Source organism: Phoenix dactylifera, chromosome 17, assembly GCF_051530095.1.
Source record: "Phoenix dactylifera cultivar Ajwa chromosome 17, Ajwa_hap1_PhDact_Kaust_v1.1, whole genome shotgun sequence".
Taxonomy (NCBI): domain Eukaryota; kingdom Viridiplantae; phylum Streptophyta; class Magnoliopsida; order Arecales; family Arecaceae; genus Phoenix; species Phoenix dactylifera.
This window is the reverse complement of record NC_143206.1, coordinates 7526215-7552388: the sequence shown is the minus strand read 5'-3', so window position 1 is coordinate 7552388 and position 26174 is coordinate 7526215. Positions and strand designations below refer to the sequence as shown.

The 26174-nt window shown below is 37.7% G+C and overlaps 1 protein-coding gene across 5 annotated transcripts; it reads right to left on the bottom strand.

Moving 5' to 3' along the window:
* Nucleotides 1–934: 934 nt before the first annotated feature.
* Nucleotides 935–25806, bottom strand: LOC103721033 (autophagy-related protein 18g-like). 5 transcript variants are annotated; one of them, XM_088713864.2, is made up of 10 exons: nucleotides 24711–25400; nucleotides 21578–21610; nucleotides 19564–20025; nucleotides 19011–19442; nucleotides 18607–18852; nucleotides 17687–18511; nucleotides 17419–17591; nucleotides 2474–2598; nucleotides 1766–2383; nucleotides 935–1687 (listed from the first exon to the last, which is right to left on the bottom strand). In XM_088713864.2, the coding sequence occupies exons 1-10, from the start codon at nucleotides 24879–24881 to the stop codon at nucleotides 1683–1685; spliced, it is 3090 nt and encodes a 1029-aa protein (XP_088569990.2). In that variant the 5' UTR covers nucleotides 24882–25400; the 3' UTR covers nucleotides 935–1682. The 5 variants fall into 5 exon arrangements, with proteins under 5 accessions (XP_088569990.2, XP_088569991.2, XP_008809283.2 ...); XM_088713865.2 differs by having other exon boundaries at nucleotides 2543–2598; nucleotides 24711–25397; XM_008811061.6 differs by lacking the exon at nucleotides 21578–21610 and having other exon boundaries at nucleotides 2543–2598; nucleotides 24711–25806.
* Nucleotides 25807–26174: the final 368 nt, after the last annotated feature.

Genomic DNA, 26174 nt, shown 5'->3' with positions numbered 1-26174 from the left:
CTGGGGTCATCGAGGCCGAGGAGGGAGGCTTTCAGGGGTCCGTGGACGGCCGGAGGTGGCAGGGGTGATCGCCGACTAAGAAGGAGGAGAACTTCCACTGCTTGTGGCGGAGGTGGGGCTCGAAGCCGGAGGGACGGAGTCGTGAAGATCTTCCGCTGGAGATGGAGCTAAAAAAAAGGGTTAAATGAGAGACTCTGTGCCACTGTGACTCTGTTTACGAAAAAAAAAGGGTGAGACTCCAATCCCAAACTCCCAGCAAGTGAAAAAAAAAAATCTGTGGGCATCAAAATATAAACAGGTTAAACAGGATAAACGGATCAGACATCTAAAACTCGTATCTGACCCAATTAATAAACAGGTTAAACAGATCGACCTGTTTACGACCCGAGCCTGTTTAAATCAAACCCAAAACTGTTTATGACGGATCGAACACGAATCAGGCTAGCGGATCGGATTATATTTTGCCACCCCTAATTCTAGTCTAATGTCTCTGTTTTAACCTTACACATCTAACTCCTGGCTACCCCTAGGGTGTAAGCACAAAATTACCATTGAACTAATTAAGTAGAATAAATTATCCAATGCGCAAAGATAGGAGTAGAAAACAGCCAATACACCTTGGGCAATTCCGCTAATGAATACTTCTTCATATTTGTCCTTTCATATGTATATATGAAATCTCTTTTAATATAACACATATCTACACATTTATATATTACATTATTGTCAGATAACCCTGTCGATGGTCACATCCAACCCCAAACCCCTTCAGCTATCCATTCTTCGGTTACCAAGCTATCAGGATATATAAGATATCAGTATACTAGGTCTAGTTATCAAATTATCTGATATCATTTACAATCTGATATCAAGTTAGGTTATCAAATGATCTGATATCCAATTTGCAGGAAGCAATGCTTGCTAGACATGGTCATGAAAAACATATGCCTTTTCTTCTTATTCTTCATTATATTAGATCAGTATTGAAGACACAATCTCAATGCAATTGAAGGCAAAAGGCCCTTCTGGAGATAAAGACCACTTGGATACATTATCTCCATTAACAAAATGAGAAATAATTCAGATACAGTATTTTGATGAAAGTAACAAAAGCTAGATGATCAATTTACAAGACAATACAAGACTAATATCAACTTCACGGACTGCAGGAAGAAATATATACTATGAATGAACCCTGGAAGCCATTTAAACGGTAGTTACTTCTGTACAGCTAAATATGAGAATCCCATCTTCTAGGCAGGGAAATGAACCAGGAGTGCCAAACTTTTCCATGCCCAAGGACTACTTCATGACTTAAAATTCTAATCTACAAAATGTACAAAAGAGTGGAAAAGAGATATGATCCAGATGAGATGACTCTCAATTTGCATGTCACCCACTTCTCTGAACTGCGTGTTCATCCAGTAGCCCTTGGATCATACATGACAACATGATTCAAATGCCGAGGATGGAACTGAAGGACAACTGAGATTCATAAACCTACAATTCCATACCTTTTAGTATGTGCCATAGGGTAAAAGTGGATTCTCCCCACAAGGCATCTATTCCTTATGAAACATTCCTACCATGAAGCCACCATTTTCTACAGTATGATGGATCAAAATGGTCGAGGTAGTTTAGATTCCATCCATCTCTATATAGGGGAATAGCCTATGTGGCATTCAACCTGTTGAACAGATGAGGAGGTAAATGGTAGTTGGGAGAATCATCATAAACATAATTTAACAGCAATTAAGATTTGTACCTTCTTCGCTAAAGGCAAATACACCTCCCAGCATATCATCATTGTCCCCATCTTCCTCGGGCTTTTCTCTCTCGCAGTGGCTGCTGCTGCTGTCTGCATCTGTAACAGCTTCAGTTAACTCACGGCAGTCATCGAGCTCTGATACTTTACAATAGCCTTCATGGAAAAATTGGGTAAACTCTAGTGAATTATGTGAACTGGAAGTTTCTGACTGTTCGGAGTGGATGTTGGTAATAGAAGTGTTTGAGACTTGATTGGTCAAAGCGGTGTTTGAAGACCGAGTGCCTGCAATCACTGGTCTCCCAGCACATGACAAGCTACTTACTGTAGTGGATAAGCCATTTACAATAGAGCCGTCCATAAGAGAATAGTTGTTCACGCATTTAGAATTAAATGACGCACAATCTTTATCAGCAAACTTTCTTGGTATCTGCCAAATTTGGGATGATGCAGACATGGAACCCACACTTTCATCTACCTCACAATGAACCGTTAAAGTTGAACACTGAATAGACTCAGGAGGAATAGCATTCTCCAACGAATGCAAGATAAGAGGTTCACAAGACCCCGCCATACAGTGTCCATCCAAATCAAGCAAATTTTCCGTGGTTCTTAACCCTAGAAGAGAATCGATCAATTGAGAATGTTAGGCAATCAGTTTACCAAGTTGCAAATAGTGGTGTGATATAACCGTAATGCATCCCTTACCAATATCTGATCCATATGCAATCGATGAAGGCTTAGAGTGATTAGTGATGGTACCCTTGGTGAACTTACCTCTAACTTGGGCAGTCTCTGATGACGAAGCTTCGCTTCTTCCTCCAGCAAGAACCCTGTAAGAAGCATCCTCCATGATGAATAACTTCACAAACTACTACCATATCTGTTTAAACAATGAAAATTTGAATATACTATTTACATAATGATGATGTCAAATATACAAAAGCCTGTTTTTTCTTTGGAGGAAGGAGAGGCAGCCAGCCCAAACTGAATTCATTAGGGTCATTGGCAAATGTTAATAATTAATAGATGGATAACTTTTAGAAACCAATTAGCTAGAGCTATAATAAAAGGTTTTGTTAGTAGACCTAGTCTAGTTTCTCACTGCAGTTGGATACTATTAGGAAGTTCATCTGTTATCTGCATTCATTATGTTCATTCAACCCCATATAAACCTTCAATTGTAGAATGAGCAACCCTCCTTCCCTTTTTACTTGGATGCTTATTTTCAAACACATAAAGTGATTTTCTTTTGCTGCTTCTGCTTATCTTTGTCCCAAACATCAAAGACAGAAAATATGGAAACAGTTAGTGTAAAGGCCCACTCTCCTGCAGATAGGACTGCTAACCAACCTAATTTCTTAAGTCGGTATACACCCAAAAACCTCGTATTTAGCTTCATTCTTCCCTTCTTCATCACAGAATTGCTACATCAAACCAACATTTTCAGAAAAATAAATCTAATCTTTGATGGCATAGATGTGTAGTTGCAATCACGTCACCGTATAGCCTCCTTACATAACAATCTCAATTAAACTTTTGCATGATATAAATGCAGGCATTAGTTATGCAGCCTCGCATGAATGATTTAGGAATCTACCCTCAAGGCTGAAAAGGCTTATGCTTCAAGACAAGGTAGCAAGAAAATGCCTAAAAGGCTTCCACTTTAAAGATAGCATATGCATCTCACGTTCTTTCAAAGCTAAAGATACCTCTGATAATGATTTTGGAAGTAAAGAAAAGGCATGTTATCTCATTACATTTTATACAATCTCTTCATGGCTAAAAAGGATAAAAAAAATTTACAATATAAACAAATATAAAAATGATAATCATGTGCTTTTGAAAATTAACAACTCATTTGATTTGCTTGCCCTGTTCTTGTGGCCTTTGGCTCTCTGATCCCTAGTAAAGGCATGAAGAATAGCCTAAATGTGGAAGGCTCATAGAGATTATTGTTGACTATATTTATAATTGTTGAATAAAATATCTGAAGCTTGCACCTTAAACTGCCAGAGGCTCATGCCTGTCTTTAGGCTGAAACACCTTCCTTTCACTCCTAAACATTAAAAATACTGAATATATTAAAGTTGCATGGACACAATTTTAAGTGTTGGATTCCCGTGGGGCAAGTAAAATCATATCACTTAAACCTCAAGGAGGGCTTAGAATATTAGAGTTCAACAATTCTTACTCAATTTATAGTCAACGATAACCAAAATAATAAGATCATTATTTTAACAGACCATGAATCTTAATTCAGTATGTAAGTTACAAACGAACAAAATCTTCCATTTGTCAACAACAGAAGGTGGCCATTCACTTAAAGGAGAATGGAGTTGCTAGCAACTATGTCATACCGACACACACTTTAGGTTGAAGAAGCTATGCCATGGAAAACAAATAGAAGAGAGAAAGTGGACATGTAGTTCTTTATTCCTAAAAGGAGGGCCAACATCTATAAAGGAGGTTGATCCACGTAAACACCATCTGTCGGTGCGGAATACGAAGCTTTGCCTAGTTATTTTCAACAGGAGATAATCAAACACTATAATTAATATTGCATCTTATATTTTTTAGGATATAACATGAGATAAAGAATCCTGACTAAATTAGGAAAACAGGGTTGCTAATTGACAATTAAGATTTTGATTTAAGACAGCTACTAATATTAGGAAGCAAATGGTCAGGCTGGACCAGTCCCGAAAAATAGTCAGGTCGGGTCATCTTGTCAAGCCCAATGTGCAGGCCGATTCAGGATTTTAGACAGAATCAAATTTGGACAGGGACCAGATCAATCCTCATCTGGCTTGATTTTGGCCTTGTCTCAATAGTATGGTGTAACATCAAGCATAGATAGTATATATGCTATATATTTTATAGTAATATATATGTATATAAATAAATACATCAACCATATATGCATTTGAAATTTCAAATGTAATTAAATTAAAGATTTGAAATTTGAATAGTGATTAGATTACAGTTATCAACTATCTACCGAATATAAAGATTTTATTAGTTGACCTGCTTGATAGGTATGGAAACGACCCACCCAAGACCAATTCCTGAATTGAACTAGATCAAGCTAAGATAATTATGCATACTTTCATAGATCAAAACTTGTTCGGGTCAGGTGGGTTAGGCCTTAGTCTGGTTTTCTGTGACCAAGCCATGCCTGAATATGAAATAGGCAGGCAACAATGTCAAGTCAAACCAAGCAAAGGCCTAAGAAAAATTTTCAGTGGATCAGGTTGATACAACCTTGACCCAGGCCTGACCCAGTCCATTTACATCCTAACTACTATATTTCATGAAATTCTATGCTAGATAAAAGAATTTTCTCATATTCCCTCAGTATTCTTCTCATTTTTCATATCAGATGATGGCTCCCCCTACCAAGACCCTTGTAGATTCAAAATGTACCTTCCATTAAATAGATTTTCAAAGAAAAGATAATGAATTAGATCTTACACCATTTTGAACATCATATCAAAATCAGATAACAATAAGGTAGGTATACCACCCGATGACTTGGCATTTTAGTTTTACGGCTCGTTTTATTTCCAAGACAAGTTGCTTTGATTATGATTTCACATGCCAATTGTAGAGAGTTGGTATCAACTCAGCAGCTAGTCAGAAAAATCTACTCGATCTTTCCACGAGCCTTCCCAGGCCAGAGTCATGCTCGATGGCTAATCTCCTTTCATGGGAAAAGGCTTTGAGGGTGATGATTGCAATATCAACATTAAAGTGGCTTCAACGCAGCAAAATTCATTTTTAAGAGAAACAACATGGTGATGATGCAGATCATGACAAGCAACTCCAACAACATAATGAGAAAGTAAAAGTTTTAGCAGACAACTAGTTATAGCTCGACACTTGTGAGATAGGCTGATAGATCAAAAGAAAAAGTTTTAGATAATCAATCATACAACTGGTGAAATATGAATAAACTTCAGCAGAAAATTAGATATAGCTAAACACTTGTGAGAAAGGGATAGATAAAAGAAATTTTGGCTTTTCCAAATGAAAAAAGGTCCACTGACAACATATGAGCTGAAACTAAATCATTTTCAATGAATTCAGAAAAACATAGGGACATCTATGCGCTTTGAATGACAGAACCTTCAACCTAAGAAAATGATATGGAGGCAAAGTATGCAAACAATCTGAAGCCCATCCTTGGATCAGGACCCTTAGGATGATAACTTCAAAACCTGTATTATGGATCAAACAATCCCTTGGATCATATAATCCATATTGTTTATGTTATTTACATATTAAACCAAGTGCAAATCCATTTTCTATAATTTGTTTAACTCTAGATTTTAGAATAATCTATTCATCAATAATTAAACCTGAACCCCATAAACTAAGCAAGCCTGTTAAGTTTTCTGATTTTTAAAAAGTAAACAAAAAAGAAAGTTTGGAGTTCATGGAGTAAAAAGAAAGAAGCAAATCTTCTTATTGTTACAACCATCTGTTAAAATTTAATTATTTTGCCACTGAGATGGTAGCTCAGTGGAACTGGGCCTTACTTCCAACCAAGCGGTTCCGAGTTCGAAACGCGCAGGCGTCGATTAAATTGTGGAGACCGGATGATCCCTGCTCGGACGCGTGGTCTGGGAGGGCTTATTGGTCCACTGGTAGCCTCGGTGATGCTAGGTGTGACGTACTCACATAGAGGGTAACTGTGCCGGAGCCCAGAGGGGTAATGAGCCGGGCCCACGGATGGGGAGGGTATGAGTAAAACCGGCCGGCGTGCCCAACACAAGGTCATTTCTGCCCGCATCGAACATTTTTCTGGCGGGGTGGGGGCCCAGTGGGGGCTGCTACGCGGGGGTGGGCTTGTCCCTTCCTCCCTCCTTCCCCTTTCGCCTAAGCAAAAAAAAAAAATTATTATTTTTGAAGTAGTATTTACCTAAAAGGATAATTGAATTGATATGTTTTCAAAGAAGGTATATAAGACTTACTACTACATAGTTACAAAAGGTTTCTTCCAACTTTTTTCAGTTTCCCAGTTATGCCCCTATCTCCCATAGTAATTTTGTTTCCAAACCAGCATTGGTATTAATAAAATAGAAAGGAAACATATGTGATGTTGTCCCTAGGACAAGAGGGGTTATGAAATAAAGGCATGCAAATGGATACGTTTTATTTTACTTTCCAATCATATCCTTGCATCATATAGTAATTCTATTTTCAAATATAATAAGTTATGAGGCATTGTTACGAAAAAAATAAAAAAATACACTGAGGACTAATGGGGGAATATAAAGTAAGAGCAGACATTTATATGTATTAGTAGTCAACTCACCTAAGCCTTAATCTCAAACTAGTTGGGACTGGCTACATTAATCCTTTCCCTCCATTCCGCTCTATTTAGAGCCACAATCTTTGCAAGATGTAGCGATATCAAATCCTTTTTATTGCTTAATCCTATGTGATATTTGGTCTACGTCTATCCCTCTTTCCTTCTACATATACCAAATCACTCCTTCACACCAATGTATCTCTTTGCCTATGTTGTACATGTCCAAACCATCTAAGTCATCATTTTCTCAATTTGTCCTTAATTGGTGCTACCTCTACCTTTGTACGAATAATTTTCTCTTATTCTATCTTTTCTTGTATTATCGCACATCCATCTCAACATTCACATTTCAGCCACACTCACCTTGAGCGCATGTTGTTTTCTAATTGTCTAACATGCCGCACCATAAAACTTAGCTGGTTTAATGGCTATCAATTCAGACATCCATATGTATTAGTATTTGAATATTAAGAGTGGAATCCAACTGGGTTTGTGGGGGTGTTCAAGGTAGGAAAGAAACTATGTGATAGTATTAAGATAGTTTCATTGCATAATTAGATTTAGGAAAGAAACTATGCGATAGTATTAAGATTTGCAGTTATCCATGCAGGACAAATTATAAGCAAAGATTGATCGAACCCATGAATAGCTAATGGGCCATCTAATGTACAATTCTGATTAGCCCAACACTAATCCATTTTTAATGCTAGATCCCTGGTCAACAATCTAACCAAAAGCTGCCCCATTATAATGATCACTATAACAGCTGCATTTAATTTCAAAATACATAGTTATGGGCTATACTTAGAAAAATGGATTAGCCATGAGTAAAAGGAATGTCTCATAAGTTTGAATAGGGACTGAGAACGACGTATCATTTGTAATCTTAGATGCAAAAGAAGTTCTACAGTTATGGTATGTAGCAAATTTTCACTAGCTATCCAACTTTGGCTCTCATCCAAATATCCAGCGGTGGTTAATTTGGATATATTTCTTACTAAGAAGAGAGATTCCGTTCTTTTGTCATATATATGTATCTTAGTTTTCTAAGGATCCTATTCTATCATTCGATGGATTTTAGTTGCTCTTCCAGGGTTTATATTGAGAAAAGAGTAATGCTTACCAAGTACCAGCATGCCTAAGTAGTCTGAAAACAACCCTTATTTTCCTATATAAAAGCCCTTACGTCAGCACATTGTTTTGTAGCCACCATATATTGGTTTATGAGTCAACATGAAATATTTATTTATGTAATCTTCCTCCTGATGAAGGCAGTTAAATTTGGCAAATGAGCCTCAGTTACAACAGATAAAAAGTCCCTACAAACAAAATTTCATTTGATCCTGCATTGCTAGTTCTCATCCACCACACTGACATTTTCACAATGGTGCCCAACTGGATCTATTCTTAAAGTCACTAGGTGTTGGACAGCATTGGCCTGGGATTGGTCCCTCCCTCATCTCAATTCTGGCTAGGCTTCTTCTCATCGTAGTTCCAAAAAAACCAAAAAAGAAAATTTCACAAGACCACTACATACATGCTGCTTCTTGGCTTTTCTATTAGAAACTTCACCTAACCTCTAACAACTAATGCCAAGTGAAAAGTTGTCCATGTTTGCTGTCAAATTAATGAAAATATCCACGTTTGTGTACATGTAGAAGTCTACCTCTAACTTAACCCTTGTTTCATATTAATAGTAGGGCTCATACATGTTCCAAGGATGATGGGAACTTGTTTGAATATCTATTTGGATATGATATTTGCAACAAGGATTCCATTAAACATATGCAAGATATCCTTAATTTCAGACCATGACTCAGAACTTGCAGTGCACGTGACAGATAGAAGAGAAAGAAAGATTTGATGGATGGTCCTAATCCTATCAACTGAGAACATGCATTTGATAAGTGGTTGTTTAATGGCATGTGCAATACACATCCATAATTGAAGAACATATCTATTGGATGATTCTCGATCCCATCAAATGTTGAATGATATGTGGCATCTCCAATCATGACTAACTAAAGAGAAAGGATGGTTATATTTATTGAACTATTCATGATCCCATCAACAGTGAATGCTACTTTGCATGCATGATCATGACTAATAAAGAGAACAGGATATTCAGTGAATGGCTGTGATTCAAATTTGTTTGTGGTCTTGCTCATTGTAGATTGTCCTTGCAATGATTAAAAGGGGAAGACTATCTGATTGACAGCTGTAATTTAAGGGAAGTTAAGTGAGACAAATAAATCAGGGTCTTGGGAGGGGGCAGAGAAGAAATCTGTATGATTTCCTAACCTAGTTGTTATAAAGGTAAAGAACATTTAGATGATGCTTATAATTTAAGAGGAAAGAAGGGGAGAAAAGGTGGGACAGAATTGGGCAATGGAGATCAAAAACAGCTGCTTGTCACCAGCCAGTGTTTTTAGGATTGGGACCAAGTCGTAAAACTTGGGCCAGATTGGACTAGATTGTGTATCGAACTGTGTATCATAGTATTCTTTTTAATTCTTTTATAGAAATTATAAATATACAACAAATGTGAAAATTGCAAAATAGTTAATTATAAAGTATATAAACGAAGGCGAAAAAGCAATGAATATAAGAAGTGTAGCTTTCATCATCATACAGCATATAAACTAATTTATAACATATTGAAGGAAAGAATCATCATGCGTACTTATTCAAGATTAGCATTTTCGCATATGCTTCGCACTTGGGTTAATCAGCAAGGAACTGCTGAAAAAATAAGCATCCTCTTTGGTGATTATATATTATAAACAACCATAACAGCTAACCAAATATTAATACAATAATATATATTCATATATATATATATATATATATATATATATATATATATATATATATATATATAATGCTTGTTCGATAATATATAATGCAAAATCAAAGTAAACTGTAAGCCATGCATGAGTAGTAAAATAATTTGTTACGACGGTTCCAGAGGCCCTCAATTTTGTTATGCAAACAAACATTGAGAGTTAATAGTTGTTGTTATCTTTTTGTTTATATCTCCAACATAAACTATTTCTTTATATTAGATTTTTATTGAGATGCAGAAAGATTAGCTGAAAACCTATTATTACTATGAATGGTCTTATTGGAGAATGAAAAAGCTATTTTATTATTATTACTTATAGTTTCCTATTATAAGAACTAATAATGGCCATTGTAACAACTAATATTTAATTCTAAAGAGGACTACTTAAAAGCTAGAGTGCATAAATAATGCTCACCTTTTTTGTTTAATTGATAATATTAAGTATCATTAGTATTTAAGAGAAGATTAGAAAATCTTGATTTTTATTATTTAGTCATACAGATAATATGATTTGGCTGAAAATCTTATTTTGGCATGTTATTTAGATATAATCTAGTTGTACAATTGTTATATAGAATTCTTAGTAAAGCAATTCCTTCTTCTAACTCCTGACTTTTAAAGTTAGCATCTTCCTAATTCTGTATCTATTTTTGTCTTCTACAACGCAAGACCAATAGAGCAATGTTCGAGATAACTACCAAAACGATTCTAAATTATTTGTCATTTTGGTTTGAAATCCAACCATTTGCAAACATTATTATAAATAACTGAAAATGCTGTGGTCATTTGCATGTTGTCTTGTTATGAATAGATCTTATAAATTATAGTGATCTTTAAATAACATTTTCACTATTTATTAATTGGATTAATATTTTTAAATTAAATATTTATAGAGCAGAGAGGAAAAAGAAAGAAAAGAAGGGATAAGAATGGGATGTTTTTTTTCTTCCTCTTTTTGTAAAATTTCCTTCAACCTTAGAAAGGGAGATGATAACGTTGTAGAGGCTGCTTCCTCGTTTAATGACGTGGAGCAGCACTGACCTCATCAAAGAGCAAGCAGAAGGGTAAATGCGAGAGGAAAAGAAGGAGACTCTAAGGTGCTTTACCAATTGCCTATAAAATTTTTCATTCTTCACATAATGCCCCGCTACTTTTTTCCATCGCTAGCCTTTTATCAATTTGAACTGGGAAAAAGGTTTATAAGAGAAGGAGGCATAAGATTGGAAACAAAAAAGATTGGCAGAATCAAATTCGACATCATTGAAGCCTTCAAATAAAACTTAGTCAATCTTAGACTCTTATTCTGTAATATCCTCTATGGGCCACAAATGTTATTTGGAGATACCATTTAGGCATTTTATTTTTGTAAATGTAATATGAGGACTGAATAGTTCTTGATATAGTTCTGAATTGTCATCTATTTGCTATTGATAATAGAACCTAGCTATAATTTGGTTGTACCAGACTCTCATTTTCATAATCTCCACCATCATTGGATAGTTCATTTAATGTATCTGTCCTCTCCTTGAACACTTATAAGGTATTTTTCTTAGATCTGTGAGTTTGTTGTTTCAGGTTTAGTTTGATCAGGTTCAGTGTGGGAATGCTTTGGAGCTTGACAAGATCTTTCCTTTCCTCATCAATTTTGAACAATTTCTTGTCATTTACTCCTCTCAATCTTTTTGCATTATTTATTTGTATAATTTTGAAATTTTGTTGCCATTGTACATTTGTACTTAACAAGTGATCTTCAATCTCTTTCGACTCACAAACCTCATCTAGTGAATGATTTGGCACTAGGGATGCCCGTTCCCACTTAATGTCAATTCTTGAAAGCCTTGTCATCCTATATTAAAGCCCCTCACCAATAAAATTAAACCAATATATGCTTGAGTCGACAAAAGCTGCATTAGTTCTTAAAGATTCGCTTTGGTGCCTTTTTTACTTTTGGCAACATCTCACTGTCCAACTAAGAGGGGCAAAAAAGAAAATAAAAATATCAGCTAATGCAATGGTTACCAGTTTTAGAGAGATAGAGATAGATCAATATTGGGATATTGAGAAAATAACAAGGGTGGATGCGGGGCTTAAGGGGTCATCTTCCAATCAGCATCCAGAAAAAATAAAAGAAATCATTGGATCTCTTTTGATAAGATTATGTCAAACCACAAACAAGAGAGACCGTTGGATAGCCTTTAGAATAAGAGTTAGAATTCATATTTGAATCCTATACTAATAAGAAGAAAATTAAGATTGCTTTCCAAGTTTATCCCATCAATTAGTTTTATAATAAATTGAGCTTCCACATGGAATGAGATCATAACTTCTCTCATGGTGGAATAGAAAAAATGATGGGAAATCCATTTCCAATCTATTCATGTCAGAATACTAGTTTTTAACCTGTATCTCTGATCACATGAGAAACCAACCAGCTGCTACTTTCAACCTCACCCAATCAAAGTTCATGACCATCTTTGAAAAAGGGGGTACAGAAGCAAGAACCTAATTCTGACATGCCTTGACCTTTAAAATCCTCCTATCAAGTCTTCTATCACCAAGTTGGCTAATAGATAAGATATTTCTTCATACTCTTGCAATGCACAAGGCCCCTGCCATTCCAACTCCAGGAACAAATTCTTTAAAACTTTTTCTAGCTGCTGAGCTTCCTCCAGAATTAGCTCGCAATGATGCATAGATCTCACAAATGTTATGCCGATATAAAATTAGGCAACAGCGATTGAAGAAGTAGGTTCTTGCCTCAAAGCCCTTGGTTGCTACTATTGAATTTAACATGGCTGATCATAACTCTATTTTTCCCAGGCCATGCATTACTTCTTCAGGTTTTCGAATGTCAATTAGGCTCTAAAAAGCAGCCAAAATATACAAGCAACCAAAGTTCACATGCCCTTAAGCTTTGCAGTAGGGTAAGGGACTTTATGATCCATGCCGAGCCACATATGAGAAACTGCATCATTTGAAACATCCACCTAGGCCACATATGTGAGTACTTGAGTTTTTGGAGTCTGCCTGGGTGCCCACAATTCAGCCATCAGAAGCAACTAGGAAGTACATAAGCATATGCAGTTGCATAGACAGTTTTCTAGAACAATAATGATAATTGCTAGTCTGAACTATGTAAATGGGCCTATTTTTCATGTTCTTAGCATTAAATTTGGGCCTCGTAACTAAACCACTATGGGTCTATTAGTGATCAAAAACATTTTAATGAAAAAGTATTCACCATTTCATTTGTGACAAAATTCTAAGACCAAAGATCTATAAATAAGGGTTACAACTTACAAGCAAGGTATGCCATTTCAGTACCAGGCCCCATACCGATGCCATCTGTCACTAGGTTGATACATCCGATACAGGGCCGGTTCGACGTACCGAGCGTCGGTACGTCCTCCGTACCATATACTAGTACCGAACCAGTATGGTACAATATGCCCCATACCGTCCAGTTTGGTATGGTATGGCGTACCATGGTTACAAGAAAAGACTTTGTAATATAAAAAGTATTAATTCAGGGCAAACCTACTTCCAAAGCATGAGGAATCTAAAGGCATGTTGATCATTTTTTTTAATCCCTACCCATTCGTATTTGACCATGTCATGAACTAGAAAATATCCGAAGTATAAACATCAGATTTACACATCTTCACCTAGGGATACTTGGCAAATGAGAATCTATTAGCCAGCCCTAAATAGTTAAGAAAAGGCTAAATGTTTATGATTATATTGTATTTTCATGTCACATTAAGTTGCATAACATTGTACAATTTTTTTTTCAAGAGAGACAATTTCTGTTATCTCAGCTCTAACATCAAATTTAAGACAACATTGTTGAATTATCATCTTCTTTCCTCATTCCTTTCAAAATGTTTATTTAAGTTTTCTGATATTTCTACCCTGTTATCTGGATTCCTTGATTCAGCAACTTTATTTCAAATACATTTGAAACTGAGATTTAAATACTACATCTAACATTAGCACATCATCAACGAGAATTGTGATATCCTGATCCAAATAAATGGGAGGGGCACGTAATAGGGATACTATGTAAAGCGGCGGATAGCATGGAATGCCGTACCGGCCCGTACCGGCCGGTACGGGCCGGTACGTACCGGTCCGGTCCTAGACCGGTACCGGAACGGATAAAAAACCGGTATTTCCCGGTTTTTTATCCGAACCGGCCGGTACGGCCGGTTCGGGCCCGTACCGGCCGGTTCGGAGCCCGTACCGGTGCGAACCGGCCGGTTCGCACCGGTACGATTTTTTTTTTTTTTTTTAGAACCACAGCGCCGCGCGCTGTGGTTTTTGAAACCACCGGTACCGGCCGGTACGGACCGGACCGGACCGGTACCGTACCGGTCCGGCCGGTACCCGGTACGGCGGACCTTGGCGGATAGATAAGATTTTCATGGTTCAACTTCAAGGGATTAAAAGAACTTTAATTGCAAATGATATGCACGATGCTTAACAAGTACACTATCTCAAAATAGTTTTAACCAACCAAAAACACGGGAAAAATATGATAAAGATAGGAGTCAAAGAAAATAAACCCAGAAAAATGATTTCATTGATATCAGAACTCACCTTTAGGTTGGATTCCTATCACCTTATACGCACACAGATATATATAATGTATGTATGTAGTAACACTTCATTGATATTCTAAGAAAAAAAAAATCAGTTAAATTTGAAAATAGATCTAAACTAACAAACTATGATTATGTAATCATATTTAAGCTAAAGAGGACACAAATTTAAAGGGAATTCCCACTTTAAAGATAGAGAGTTTTCGAGAAGTTGCATTCGGTGCTTAAAGGGCAACTTCTAACACAATCACAGGCATGATGAAGGAGAAGATACCAAGAATTAGTGGAAAACTTGTCTTCCTTATTGCCCATTTAATTTTCACAAACTAGCCAACTTTTCTCTCCTCATGTTCAGACTTGTATAAAAATTATCATCTCCCACTTTATCCTCAGTACTTACACCCTTTTTTTTGGGTCTGGATCACATTAGATAAAGAATAAGAAGAAAAAAAGTACCCAGATAATCACCAACAACATAAAGTGAACACAAAGATCCCAAACAATAAGGAAACACAGCTTACTGTCTATTCTTTAAAATAATACTACAGTCTACACATCTTTCTCTCCAAAATAAAGATCACACCCCTGATCAACTGAAATAAACATAGCATTACATGAAAACCCACTACACCATCCACCAACCCGTCGGGAGGAATAAAGAAAAGCAAAACCATCAAGTATGAAGCCTGCCTTAACAGGAAGCTCTCATCCCCAATTCAAGTGGACCACTACAGCTCGATTAGTTGGGTTTTGGAGTAGTGAATCATCTTAACTAATTTCCACCAGTTTGACACCTATCATTGTATTGCATAAAAAGGCCTAAAATCAACTCCTGAGTAAACAAAGAACATCATAAAAAGCTTCTTGAGCCACGACCCATCTGACTTTTACTAACCTAAAGCAGTTGCAAGTACAATGGCAAATTCAGGCACAAGTGGAGCTCCAAAAAGGACTTAAAAGCAGAACTTCTGGCAGAGAGGTGCATGCACAAGATTCTAAAGAAATTCCAAAGCAATCATCTTCACCAATTTTTGTATCCCTCTTGCCCTATAGTATTTGTTTCCTTGTCTCTTCTTCTTGAAGAGGAGGAGGAGGAGGAGGAGGAGGAGGAGGAGGAGGAAGAGGAAGAGGAAGAAGAAGAGGAGGAGGACAAGGAAAAGGAAGAAGAAGAGGAGGAGAGAGAAGAGAAAGAAGAGGAAGAAGAAGAAAAGGAAGAAGATGAAGAAGAAGAGGAAGACAAGAATGGCAGCATGCTTGTTTCTGATGGACCAGCAGCAGGGATGGAAGAAGAAGAGGTGGGAGAAGAGAAAGAGGAAAAGGAATGTCAGCAGTGGCAGAAGAACAGGATGACTTAGCAGATGGAGGAGGAGACCTGGTTGGAAGTTCTCTGTCTCATGACCATCCTTTGCTGCTATCCTTGCGGCCCTCCGTTGGATCCCTAGATCCCATCCCTTTTTCATTCTTCCAATCATTTTTTGGCCAAGAAGCCCAAAAAAACCTTATCAAAATCAAACTGTTGTGATTGAAAAGACCAATGGTATGCTTTTCTATGCTCAGGCTTTCTTCAAGGAGCTAAAAAGGCTCACCTTTTCCGAGCCTTTGCAAGGGGGCTGCACCTTGGGGTAGGTAAGGAGCTTTGGGTGGGCTTTACCTATGCCTTGTGCCTAGGGGTGCCTTAAGCGCGCCTTTAACAAGACTCAGTAATTCAATGAAATCATAGAACATTTCAATAAAAAGGTAGAGCTTGACACTTCAAATAGCTATATATCCATATTAAACTTAGGGGCTGTTTAACTGGCAAATTATATGATAACAGGTCCTTAAAATTTAAAAATATACATAGTAACTGCAGTCTGATAGCCTCTTGTAAAGCTCATTTTGAGAGGTGTCAACTCATTAGACCTAGAAATGGATAACGAATTAGACTCCCCATGATCCTTGAAAGACTAAAATCCACAAAATCAGGTCTTGTGATAGTTGATTTCTCTAGATTCCATGGCCAATCTGGCCCCCACAACTCCTCAATGCATTAAGAAGTGTTTTGTCTTCTTCTGCTTGATAGAGGACGGAGGGAAAAGAGGAGGGATCGGGGAAGTCTTTAAGGGAGGGATGGATTTTACATTCCCTTCCTGGTTGTAAATGTGGTTTTGTCAATACTTCTCAATTATGCTGCCAAACTTCCCTTCCTCATTACAACCAACAAGCCTTACGCAATCTAACTGCATTCATCTTGCCTTGATCGAGATCACAACATTCAGCATCTTCATTATTTAACTTGCAAACATCTGCATTATTAAACTCAGAAAAGATGAGTCTTCAAAACCTTTTATTCGTGCTCACAACATACAACATGATGACCACCACCCTTCTTTATGAAAAATTTAATGTTATATAGTGTCAAACAAATCAAGGGATGAAGCTGCTACAAAGGATAGTGTGAAGCTCATGAGAAGAGACAATAGCATTAGCATAGAAAGCTAAATAGTTGACCAAGCTAATAATATAGAATCTAAAAATATCCAAGGTCAATGATTGTTCAACTCTAGTTTGATAATATGCAACTACAAGACATGACACTCATGCTTGAAATAGACTCTCGTCCGATTATAGACTAACCAAACTGATCTGCTAGATAATCTCCATCGTTTCTTGTTGAGGGAGAAGACTTGTCAAAGTTCCACCAATCCCAAACAGCTAAGATAGAGATATTGGTGGGTTGACCATGGTTTCATATCAATAGTTAAAAAACATAAATACAAAATTCCAGCAACTTTAGCATGTGGATAAAATATAAAATCCACAAATGGAAATTTCAAGAGGATTCCCCATATCAAACTCAAACCATATATAGAGTATACTCAATTATTCAATATTTATGTATTTATGTTACCTATCACTCCAATCTGATTGGGAATAGTGAAATTGCTCGAAAACAGGCAGTAAATCCTTTCTCTTCATTTCAACCTCATGAATGGCTAACTTTTCAATCTCAATCTCTCCATTAGTACCATCTTCGAAAGATCTTCCACTAGCTCTTGATGGATCCATCACATAAAAACAAATCTATAACAAAAGTATTAAACAGTTTTTATTTACTCCTATTAATAATTAGGAAAAACTGCTAAACCAATAAAGGCAAAGACAGAAGAGATAAATACCTTAGATGTCTGCCATATTGGAATTCTCACACAGCTAATCTGCACTTCAGCATTGGAAAGGTACCAGTTGGGTCTTTCATGACTCTTTACTGACTCTCTACCAGCTATACCATTGGCGGATGACATAGAACATAAAGTTTCTTCATCTTCACAATCAGAAGTATCCATGATTGTCTCAGCAATCTGTTGGTTGTTGAAGACAACTCTAAGGATGTTTTCCTCTCTTTCAGGCCAATTAGATCTTCTGCTGACATCCCACCATTGAACTGGTTCAGCATTTACATGTAACTCCTCATCTTGAAGTTGCAAAAGAGAACCAGATCCAACTCTTGAGCTGCTACCAGATGACTCTGCACCCGAAGATGGCAGAAGTTCATGTTGAATCACATGACCAGATGGAGAGTAAACCAAAAGATGCTCCAGCGAATTGGCCTTCGAGGGAATTGGTAGACTATCATGGTGTACAGAATTGTGGAAAACAGCAGCAAGAGCACCTGATGGTACAGATATCTTTCCAGCTGCGGAAGCTGCAACATTGCTAACCGTATTTAGCCAACCAGAATTACCATTTTTTATCCTACTAACTACAGAAAGTGTGACAGGAGGTGGAGGTGGATGAAATTGTTGATCTGTAGTGCACGATGAAGTTGACCACCATGGCAATGCGAGATTAGGAGTAAGGATTGGCTCATCACTATGAGGATTTTGCAGTTGAAGACTAGCATCACCGCCAAATGGAGATAATACAAATATATGGCAGGTTCCTCTGGATGAAACAATCGCTATCCACTGACTATAATGACTAAAACAGATGTCCTGTATGACCTAGAAACAGAAGAAAGAAAAGGACAGAGCTTAAACATAAATGAAATAAATGTTTCTACAACTCTTTTCAGATGAGCAATTTGTCAGGATCTTACAGCAGTCGTAAGTCCACGATACAGCTTGTATAGATGAACATGCGACAAAGTCCCATCATAATGCCCAGAACCAGAAGCATTAGGTCTGCAGGCTGGCACAATCCGGAAGACATTTATATTATGCCCATGTACAGAAGCTGTAACCAGAAGGGTACCACTAGGATCAAAACACAAAGCAGATATAGGACTAGTATGAGCCCTGAATTGTGAAATAACTTCTTTTGTAATGAAATCCTTGACAACAACCTGCAAAAGAATATTATATGTCATCAATTTTAATCAGAAAATAACTAAATGTACATGAATCTGCACATGGGTAATTCAGAAAGTGTATATTTGCTTGTATCATGAGAAAGAGGAAGCGAGCAAAAGAACACACACAAGATAATTGATTAAGAACTAACCATTCCAGCATTATCAGCTTCACTATGATGCATTGTTGCTGGAAGTCTTCCAACCCTCCTTGAATTCGACGACAAGGGAGAACTAGAACCATCAGGCAGCAGCTCTTGACAATATCTTGAAAGCGTTTTGTATCCCATATCCCCCAGGTTGAGTATTCCAGCAGCCAACTGTTTACCAGACTCCACTGCATAGCGAGCAACTAAGCTCCCGCTGCTAGGTGAGGATGATGGGCTAACACCTGGAGAGGGAGTAAGGTTCTGGGGACTGAGGCGCCCCGTGTTTGACAACAGAGGATTATTGGAAGCATAAGCTAACCACCTTGGACCAACAGCCATCGGACCGTAACCAATGTTAATCCCAGATGCTCCTTGCAATGGATAAGTCAGCACGCTGAACTTATTCTCAAGAGTAACTGCATCAAAGCAGTATATCTGTCATAAAAAAGTCAAGTTATCAGTAATGTTCAAATTCTTAGAGTCATCAGTCTCAAGTCTAATAATATAGATCGTGCATCATATATAATCATTTTTCAAATGAACTCAAATGCCTTACCTGGGCAGCAAGAGCCACAGCAACGATTCGAGGACTGCATCGTACAATATATACAGCAGATCGAAATCTCAAAACATGCACATAATTGTGAGATTTTAGTGAGTAGAACCGAACAACTGTGGGAGTGGGGACAGAATTTCCTGACTGAGGCTCACTAGTGCTCTCTGTGATCAAAGCACTCAGACGACCACCTTGGACCATACCTGAGCCATTGGTTTCATCACCAGCAACAACCAATAGCAAAGGATGTGATGCTCTAAATCCTTCACTGCCCTCAGACTTAGCAGGAATTGGCTGAATCTGTAAAAATGTGACTGGGCCATCACGCTTAGAGACCAGTTCACAGACATTAGAGGCATCCTCAACATCAAGCACTTGAAATCCATTGGAATACCCAAGAAGTAAAACATGCTTGAACGAAGATGGACCAAATTCAAGCTTGTCAAAGCCAGCCCATAAGACCTGTTGAGCAAGAACATGTTAGAACAGATCATGCTGTGATAAGTTAATTTCAGAACATCAATGTGAACCACATAAGCAGGAAACTAACTACAATGAGTGCAGAAAACAAGAGAAAGATGCAACATGAGGAGACTTCATCGTACATAGTAAGCGAACGATGTACAATGTATATAGACCAAATAAACAACAAACCAAGATAACAGATACAAATCTGTGCGACTATCAATGACAAGAGTTCCTCACTCTCCTCTCTTTTTTTTTCCCTTTTTGGAGAAATGAAATCCCTACATTATAATATGCCTTATTCCTGAACATCACATAGAAACCTAGTTCTTGTTAAGCAAAATAATGAAGATGAAGTAGCTTTTACAACTTATAAATAACCTATGCTGTGCACAAATTTTTGTGATTTCTCTTTGCAAAGCCATTGGAGCTGCCGTCACTAAAAATCTCTTTCCTAATCCATCTTTCAGCCTGTCTCTCATGTTCAGGAAGACCATCCCATCCAGGTCATCCATCTTTTCAATTCCAACACCTAAGCCAAGGGTGTCATGATATTCGATATTCTACTAAAAATCCCCAGATACCATTTATATCCAAATTGTTCAGGAGTCTAAGACCAATTAACAACAATCCAACTGTACCCATAGCAGAAATGATTTCATCCACTCGCATGCAAACAACCCAAACGCAAGAAGTGTATCAAATAAAACTTAAGAACAGTTTGCAACCCGCTAACTGAAAACCAAATTTATAAAATGGTGTAAAATTCTAGACCAAAAAACCTCTAGGACAGAAGGCTTGCTGGGATCCTAATGAAGCTTGATGGAAAAGGTCCGCAAGCATAATTCATCACATATAGAACAAAATTTATGATGCTTCATGGGCATCATCAGTGATCATCCTCCTAATGATATTGACGATTAACATCATTATGGGGATTTGGAAACTAAAGGAGAAAAATTAGGGTTCTTGCCTCCATATTCAAATTGAGGAATTGGTCAGGTTCAACAATGTTAAATTGGATGATGGTGTCTGAGGCTTTGATTAAAGATGGAATAACATTTTTCTTATCCTCTAAATCTACACTACTTCTTTAGTTCATGTCAGTAATCAAAAGGAGAGCTTGATAGGCACTTTTGAAAATGAAAGCATCAAGCAAGATTTGTTTTAATGACATTTAGATGTTATAAAATGCCCGAACTAAGTGCATCAAGCAAAGAGACAAAGCTTGTACAATCAAGTGTGATATCATTCATTTATACATAAAATGTACATAAGCTTGCAAATGGGCATGCTCTAGTTATTTATGATATTCTTCAACTTACTTACAAGCATATCTCTAACCAAACGTACAAGATTTTATAGTGGCATCATCACGTTTATGCATAAGTGAGACAATATGTGTAGCTTATATACAAGTTCAGATGATGGCATATGCGGCAAACCCCAATGTTCAAATTGAGAATGAAAAACAAAACGAAGTGATGATAAGGGAAAGTTATAGAAGAAACCAACGGAGAACACCTCATTGAAAAGACTTATGCTTAACTGGATGTACAAGTTTCCTCCAGGGCAGGGTTACCTGTGAATGAAACTAGGCAACTTAAATACTAATAGTAGACCGGTAACTTTACTCATCTTATAAACATGATAAAATAAATTAGATTGAAGACAAACTGTCAAAGCACCCTTATCAATTTGCTTGGTTCAAAGATTACAGGAGAATCTGATCAAGCATCAGAACCTCGTAAGCTTTTTAATGGTGATAAAATCACTGTTTACATAATGTGCAATGTTAATTTAGTGTGATATAGATGATTACGTCGAATTAGCTTTATGACAGAGCTAAGAAAAATATCCATTTCTACCAGCTCAAAAGTACAAAAACTCATATTTTTAGCCTAAACTGGTGAATAAAGTCCCCTCTTTCATGTGGGTGAATGTTGTCTTATTTATGTTATGCTTCTTAGATCTTGCTTTGCCCGTGATAAAACTCCTCGCTGCTAATTAAATAATAAACTTAATTTGGATGACACACATTCAGCAATTATGATAAAATAATTTGATCAAAAATTGGCAGGAAATATTTTTGCAAACAGATTCATAAAATGTAAGATTCTTGGTTATAACTATCTCTAGTATGTTTACCATCTTGACACATTTTCATGATATGACAATGAAAAATATGTAGACAAGTGATCTTTAGTATGTCCACCAACTTTCTTCTTTTGTTATTTCTATTTCTACTGAGTACTCTACAAAAATGTAATCCAGGAATTTCATGTACAAAACCTACAGAATATCCAGATGTTAAAAATCTCTGGTTAGTGCAATCAGTTTCTTTTTTATTCATATCATCCAATATTCAAAATAACTTTTTTAGCAAATTTTTATGTTCCCCTAAAATATAAAATGTGTTAGCAAATTTCTTGCATAATCTAGAAACTCAGGTTAGCTTTTAAGGCGAACTGTTTGCAAATTGTTTTTTTGCCTTTAAATATATTAAACTTACTGTTTTAACTTTTAACAAGTTTGCAAATAAAAACTTCTACTCGTTTGTTACTTAACTCATTTTATGTGCTTTAATTAATTGCATTGTGTCTTATGTTTTAATTTTATAAAATATCCTAAGTTGTATGACATTCAGTGTTCACATCAAATCCAACAAAATCCTCCTCATATGACCAAATAACAAAACCTGTCTTCTAGAATATAGTGCCTAGAACTTTGCATCATTTACTTCCAAATGCCCTACATCCCCCTATACCTCAGTGACCAACCAAGGCACTCACAATACGTAAGCAGATGCAAAATTTCTTTCTCATATTCAACAATAATCGATGTCTTTAAAGTTTAAACACATAAAAACCATTACAGTAATGCATGAGCTTTTTGTGAGCATCTAGAGTTGTTCTCATTACTTAATACATGTTAAACCAAGGTTTGAATAAATCATATGTACTGCAGCATGTACTAGGCCATACCTAGCCCCAAACCAATGATATGTACTAGATCATACCACCCCATATCAGCAAACCATGAGTTCATATGGGGATGACCCATGGTATGCACCATTCAGATACATGACCATACACCCTTCTCCATATGCATTGAGCAATGAGAAATTTTTGCTAAGACATTTTTTCCTTCACAAAGGAAGTATAAGCCTAGCAAAGTAGCAAGGCTTCTTCCCTAAATTCTCTTGCCTTTCTATGCTTGTTTTATCAACAGCTTGTCTATTAGGGGGCACGAATAAGACTAGCATTACTAGGATGCATGAATAAGACTTAAGAAAACATCTACCACCCATGGATAGCTCTCCCAATAGACATGCTCTTTCAGTCACTATATATGATAAGCATGTTATCTCAAAAAGGTGTAGATGTTGTGCTTTAAAATGCCTACAATATTCAATGTAACAAACATGTCCCATTAGTTGTTTTCCCTTTATTTGCAATGTCTCTTATAGGCCATAAAGGAGAAGGATTTCTAATGAATAAATGGATACCTTACCAAAGCATGTAATAGAATAAGAACATCTGGTAAGTGGACATCAAAAGTTCTTAAACATATCCATAGCATAACAGTGCATCAGAAAGGCATCAAACCGAAAGTTCTCTAGATGAAATAATGATGACACTTTTAAATATAGATTTACATGTGGATAAATGGACATGATAAGAGCAGATTTTTGGTAAATCTAGAAACTTGGCCTTAAATTGTAAACCTTTTGGCAACCATAAGGGGTAAAATTTTATGACCGGCTCGAAAATGAGCATCAATCCTTCATCCATGAAAGCCAAATACCTACCCAGGCCAACATTAAGCAAGAGAGATGACTGCCATGATACATTAATGAAATTCTTAACTTGAAAAGAAGTCTAAGAGCTAAACCAGGACACAACCTCGTAAGGGAAAAATAAAATGTATATGAGCATCAAAAGTTTGAGAAAATAAAAAGATTGAAATTGCTGCCTCATCATTCCATCACTGGAATACTACTTTGGACACCATGCAGTCATTGTGGCAAAACATAGAATCTCAAACCAATCGATCAAGTTGCATGCAATGATGTTGACCACAGACACCTTGATCTCAATTTACAATTTCTAAGCTGAAATTTGTGATGTACTGAGGATCCTTTCCACAGAATTCATAAGGACAGAATCACCAGATCTAGAGAAAGAAACTTCAGAATGTTAAAACTACAATAATAATGCTCAGAGTTCAAAATCTTTTTCCATACAAATGCAAACTGCAATAAAATCAAATAGCCAAACAAATAAAAGTATAATATTTTGTCCATTCCATTAATCTCTCCTAAATTTGGTAACAAATAAATGATAAGCTAGCTTATCCTCCTAATTTCCCTCTCTCTATCTGCTCAAAATCTAGTGAACCGTTTACTCTAGTCATGGAAAGCAGGAAAAAGCTTTCTTTTTTAAGCTAATCGCTCTAGAACATCAAGTTTGCCACGTAAAACCCAAGTAGGACCAAGTCCCTCTAATGCATCATAATTACATCCAAATCACGACCAGGAGTTACCATAAGCCCATAGATTCTAATAAGCAATCCCAGAAACAGCCATCCCCCCATGAACCACTCAGAAAAATTACAAACTGCACAAACCAGAGCATCAATTTCTGCCAATTAAAAAGCACAAAAGAGTGATCTAAACGAACCTGGTCCTTCTCATCCTCCGCGGGCACGGCGATCGAGGCCGCTACGGAAGCCCCCGCCGACCGGACAGTGGACGCGACCGACCCGGCGTTCGACGAAACCGTCTTCAGGCACGAGGAGATGATCCTCAGCGAGTTGGGCAGCAGCCCGTTCCTACCCTTCCCCCTCCTCATCCTCCCCACTCGTCCTCGACCCCAAACCCTCCTCCTCCACCACCACTGGCCGTCCCCACAACCCCTTTATTACTCCTACTCCTCCGCTGCCGCGGCCCCCGCCTTCCCTACCAACCGCCCCCGCCCATCTCCGACACTCGCCGCCGCCGGCGATGGGAAATACCATCCGAGTTCCGATCTCCGCCGGCCGCCGACCGCCAGATCTCCGTCAGCTCCCGGGGCCGGGGTTTGACTTCACGGCCATATCTCTCGCTCTCCCGTCACGACTCCTCTCTCTCTCTCTTAACCCACCCCAAAACCAAACCCAAAACCAAAAACCATAAACCCAACCAATCTCTCTCTCCGTCCCTCGCTCTTCTCGTTCTCGTTCTCGTTCTCGCACCCCCAAGCAGAGAAATCCGTTCCAGTGATCCGCTGGCATCCTTAATTAAAGGATCCGTCCAACCCACACCCCATCAATCACCCCGATGGCCCCACCGAAATGGTTCGGTCCACGATACCAGCGGAGTGCCCTCGGGGCATCCGAAACGGGGTGCTTAAAAAATTCGGGAAGATCGCACGCAATGGGATTATTAGATCAGATCCTCTCCAAGCTTCCTCTATTCCATCCCACCGTTCATATATCCCATCTAATCCCTTTATTCCACGTTTATCCCCCCAAGCCAAAGCGATCGGGAATAGAGGGATCAGAGGGGGTATCACGGGATTGGACAGGTGGAATTGGTCGGCGAGGTGGGGCCCGTTTGAGGGGCGAGGTGGGAGGGTGGGGTGCTGGGTGCGGGAGTTTTCGTGCGGGCAAGGGAGAGTTCTGGGGGTTGCAGTGAGGTGAGAGAGAGAGAGAGAGCACGACGTTCGGTGGTTTAATTGCACGGGACGGACACGCGGGAGCGTCGGGGCAGGAGGGGGGTTGTCACACTTGTCAGGGAAGACATATCAGCGTGCGGTGGTTTCCTTTGGAAGTGTTGCCGGTGAGTGTCATTTTAGTCTTTTGAAGGAGGGGTTATCCTCTTTCCATTATTGGGAGGATTCGGAGCAACTGCTAGCTTGCCAGAAATATCCTACTCTTTTTTTTTTTTTGAATCAACACCCTGGTGGTTGAGTTATTTATAACGATAATTACTTGTATCTCCACCTAAATTTTGGTATCTTTTGATCTTGATATTATATATATATAAATTTACATATATACCCTCTTAAATATTAGAATTTGTATGACTATTCTCTCAAATATTTATTTCCATCTGTTCTTGATAAAACATTTATTTTATAAGTGTACCATTTTTTTTTTTTTTA